This window comes from Lycium ferocissimum, chromosome 3, assembly GCF_029784015.1.
Source record: "Lycium ferocissimum isolate CSIRO_LF1 chromosome 3, AGI_CSIRO_Lferr_CH_V1, whole genome shotgun sequence".
NCBI classification, from domain to species: Eukaryota; Viridiplantae; Streptophyta; class Magnoliopsida; order Solanales; family Solanaceae; genus Lycium; species Lycium ferocissimum.
The window spans coordinates 4,087,551-4,090,896 of record NC_081344.1 but is presented as its reverse complement, the minus strand read 5'-3'; the positions used below and the strand labels follow the sequence as shown (position 1 = coordinate 4,090,896).

The following is a 3,346-nucleotide window of genomic DNA, read 5'->3' as shown; positions in this document are numbered from 1 at the left end:
TGAGCTAATTTTTTAAAAATTGGGTTAATCGCCAGCTCTACTACTAATTATCATTTCCAAATATGGAGTGACTTACCGTGAAGACTACTTCACGTCTTCACCGCTCTCTTCTCTCCGTTTCCCCCCTCTTCCAAAACCCACCACGACGACCCTCTTCCAAAAATGGACACCGGCAGCATCCTCGAAACAATCGGACTCGAAATCATAGGAGTAATGTCACCTGTCTCAATCTGTATGTTCCTCGTTGTCCTCATAGTCTACTCTCTCACCTCTCCCACCGCCACGTCATCATTCTCCGACATTCGTACAGCTGCTAACCTCGTATACCTCGAACAACCCACCGACACAACTTCCCAAAAACTCGAAGGTGCTCTCTTAAACGCTGTCGTTTTTGTACTCCTTATAACCCTAGTTACTTTCCTTTTAGTAATTCTTTACTATTACCGTTTTACCAATTTCTTAAAATATTACATCCGTTTTTCAGCTTTTTTCGTTCTCGGGTCAATGGGCGGGTCAATTTTCTTAACCCTAATTCAACATTTCAATATCCCAATTGATTGTTTCACATTTTCGGTACTGCTTTTTAATTTTACGATTCTAGGGGTTATTTCGGTATTTTCACAAGGAGTTCCGATTTTGTTGAATCAAATGTATATGGTTGCTTTAGGGATTATTGTAGCTGCTTGGTTTACGAAATTACCTGAATGGACAACTTGGGTTGTGTTAGTTGCACTTGCTTTGTATGATTTAGTTGCGGTTTTAGCACCTGGTGGACCGTTGAAAATGTTGGTTGAGTTGGCTTCTAGTAGGGATGAAGAGTTGCCCGCATTGGTTTACGAGGCCCGGCCCAATGTGGGGTCGAGAAATGGGAATAGAGGTCCAAATTTAGGGCTTTTATTAGCCGGGTTTACGAATGGTGATCCTATTGAGCTTCGGGTCATGTCGAGTAGTGAAAATGTGGTTATGAATGAAGTGAGGAGTGAAAATGTTGTTATGAATGAAATGAGGAGTGAAAATGTGGTTATGAATGAAATGAGAAGTGAAAGTGAAGAGATTGATGGTGTTAGAGAGGGTGAAACGTTACCATTGATTGGTGGTAGTAATGAAAGAGATAGGTCGAGGACCACTGGAGAGATAAGGGAAATTAACGAGAGTGATCGGAGTCGGGGTCGGGTTTTGGAGAGGGAAATTGAGGAAGAGGAGGAGGAAAGAGGGAGGGGGGTAAAGCTTGGTTTAGGTGACTTTGTTTTCTATAGTGTGTTGGTGGGGAGAGCTGCAATGTATGATTTGATGACTGTTTATGCTTGTTATCTTGCTATTATATCCGGATTAGGCTGCACGCTTATACTTTTAGCTGTGTGTCGACATGCCTTGCCAGCGCTTCCTATATCCATTGCGTTGGGGGTTATCTTTTACTTCTTGACAAGGCTGCTGATGGAACCGTTTGTCGTTGGGACTTCGACGAATCTTTTGATGTTTTAACCCCTGATTTTGTGGAGGAGGAAATTAGAAAGTACAGGATATATATGAAGTCCTAAGGGATACATTTTGATTTAGCAGAAAGCTAATTGCTTTGTTTCAAGGTTCTGAACAGGAAGGGACAACTCAGCTATATTTTGTTATGATCTATCTGTATATTGCAAGGATATTGAGGTTTGTCCCTCTATTGATTCTCTAACTGATTTTGTTTCACCTAATATTGTTCCTGCTGGAACTAATAGTCATAGAAACAGAGAAAATGACAGCTCTGGACATAAAACTAATTTAGTAGGTTTGTGAAGCGAAATTTTTGCTTGTTTGCTTTTAGTTCGTTTAGCATGCGTTTATCTTCTGTGCTTTTTATTGATAATTTTGCCCACTGGATACTGAAAGGAAAAAAAGGAAACTGAATCTCCAACATTTTTGCTCACGGGAAATGCTTCTCAGTGCTTGCATTTTCGATTGCAAATGCCAAGAAAACCACATAAGTATAAATGAAGGCTGATTATTACATGTCGAAGGGTTGTTTTTTTCTTATGGCGACTGATTTTGTTGGATAATCTTGTTCTGTCCGATATCACGGTGAAAAAATTATAAGAGTGTTATTCCGTGGTATTACTCAAATTTCAAATCATTCACTTCCTTTAGAAAAGAGTTGAGAACGAAATGGTGGACAGGTTCTTTGCCGGGTTAGGGTACTTCTTTATCCTTGCCTTCTTTTGTAGTCGGTCAGCACCTAAGGTGGAGTTCAATGGCTAAAATAAAAGAAAGGGATGCATGGATAATAGAACAGATAAGTGATACAGTCAATAACAATCTGTTCTCGTCTATCCATAGGCGGGTCATGACACACTCTTCGCACATCAAATCCACTTTGAATTTGAATATCCTTCGCCCCTATTTCCTCAACTCCCTGTTTATAAACCAGAGCTTCGTCAATCTATGAAACAACCGGGCTTTGAGAGGGGAGCGGCTTTCTTGTAGTAGATATTGTGAACATCTCTCCCGTCATTAGGGAAAACGAATTAATGCAAAGCCAGGAAGGATGCAAGCCAGTTCCGACCATCCAGTGGACTGATGCCATGTCAATAGTAAAAAATGTATAATGAGTACTTGATTCATGCCAAATCCAAATGAAGGTTTTCAAGCCTTGTAACAATCTTGAATAAAACATTACCCTGTTTAGACAGATATGGAAAAATCAAGTACTGTTTAAATAGATTAAAAATAAAAATTAGCTGCATAGTTTGCCTTTTGGTTGAACTCCTTACCTTCGTAAATGATCATCATTCATCAAGCTTTTCCTTTTCCTTTGAGACATGGGACGTTTTTGTTAAAAATTCTGTTATGGCAAAATTACTTACTAGTATTGATAGGGATCTTAACATTTTTAACTAGTTGATTAAAAAAATTTCACCCGCTTAGTTGCCTATACTCAGCGTATACTTAATGTATACCAAGTGTACATATTATACAATAAGTACATATTGATTATACGTTGCATCCTGATTAAAATTTGTAAAAAAATAAATAAAATAAAGGATGTTTTCCCCGAAATCGGATAATAAGTTGAATTTGTAAATGAGGTATAGGATATGTAGCACTTTAATCTATTTTTTGGTGAACAAAGATGTAAATGTATATTTTGCTTATGAAATGGCTTAAATATGAGTTAGTGTGCTAAAGACTAGGTAAAGATAATGGAAATTATATGTTTAACTTAAGATCTTATATATATACTTCGTGCGATGTTTGAAAGAAGTGATCCAATGAATTGTTTAAGCTGTAAATGGGACCAAAGCCTGAGGAAATCAAAGCGAGAGAAGAATTTTATATATATATTCAAAGTACAAAGCTCTTGGATTTG

At 38.0% G+C, this 3,346-nt stretch overlaps 1 protein-coding gene across 1 annotated transcript; it reads left to right on the top strand.

The window, feature by feature from the left end:
* On the top strand, nucleotides 1-1,806 carry LOC132049344 (presenilin-like protein At1g08700). Its single transcript, XM_059440100.1, has one exon. It carries the CDS (start codon nucleotides 163-165, stop codon nucleotides 1,480-1,482), a length of 1,320 nt encoding a protein of 439 aa, XP_059296083.1. The 5' UTR covers nucleotides 1-162; the 3' UTR covers nucleotides 1,483-1,806.
* Nucleotides 1,807-3,346: the final 1,540 nt, after the last annotated feature.

Coding starts and splice junctions, on each gene's coding strand:
- LOC132049344 (XM_059440100.1), top strand. CDS start 163: ATGGACACCGGCAGCATCCTCGAAACAATCGGACTCGAAATCATAGGA.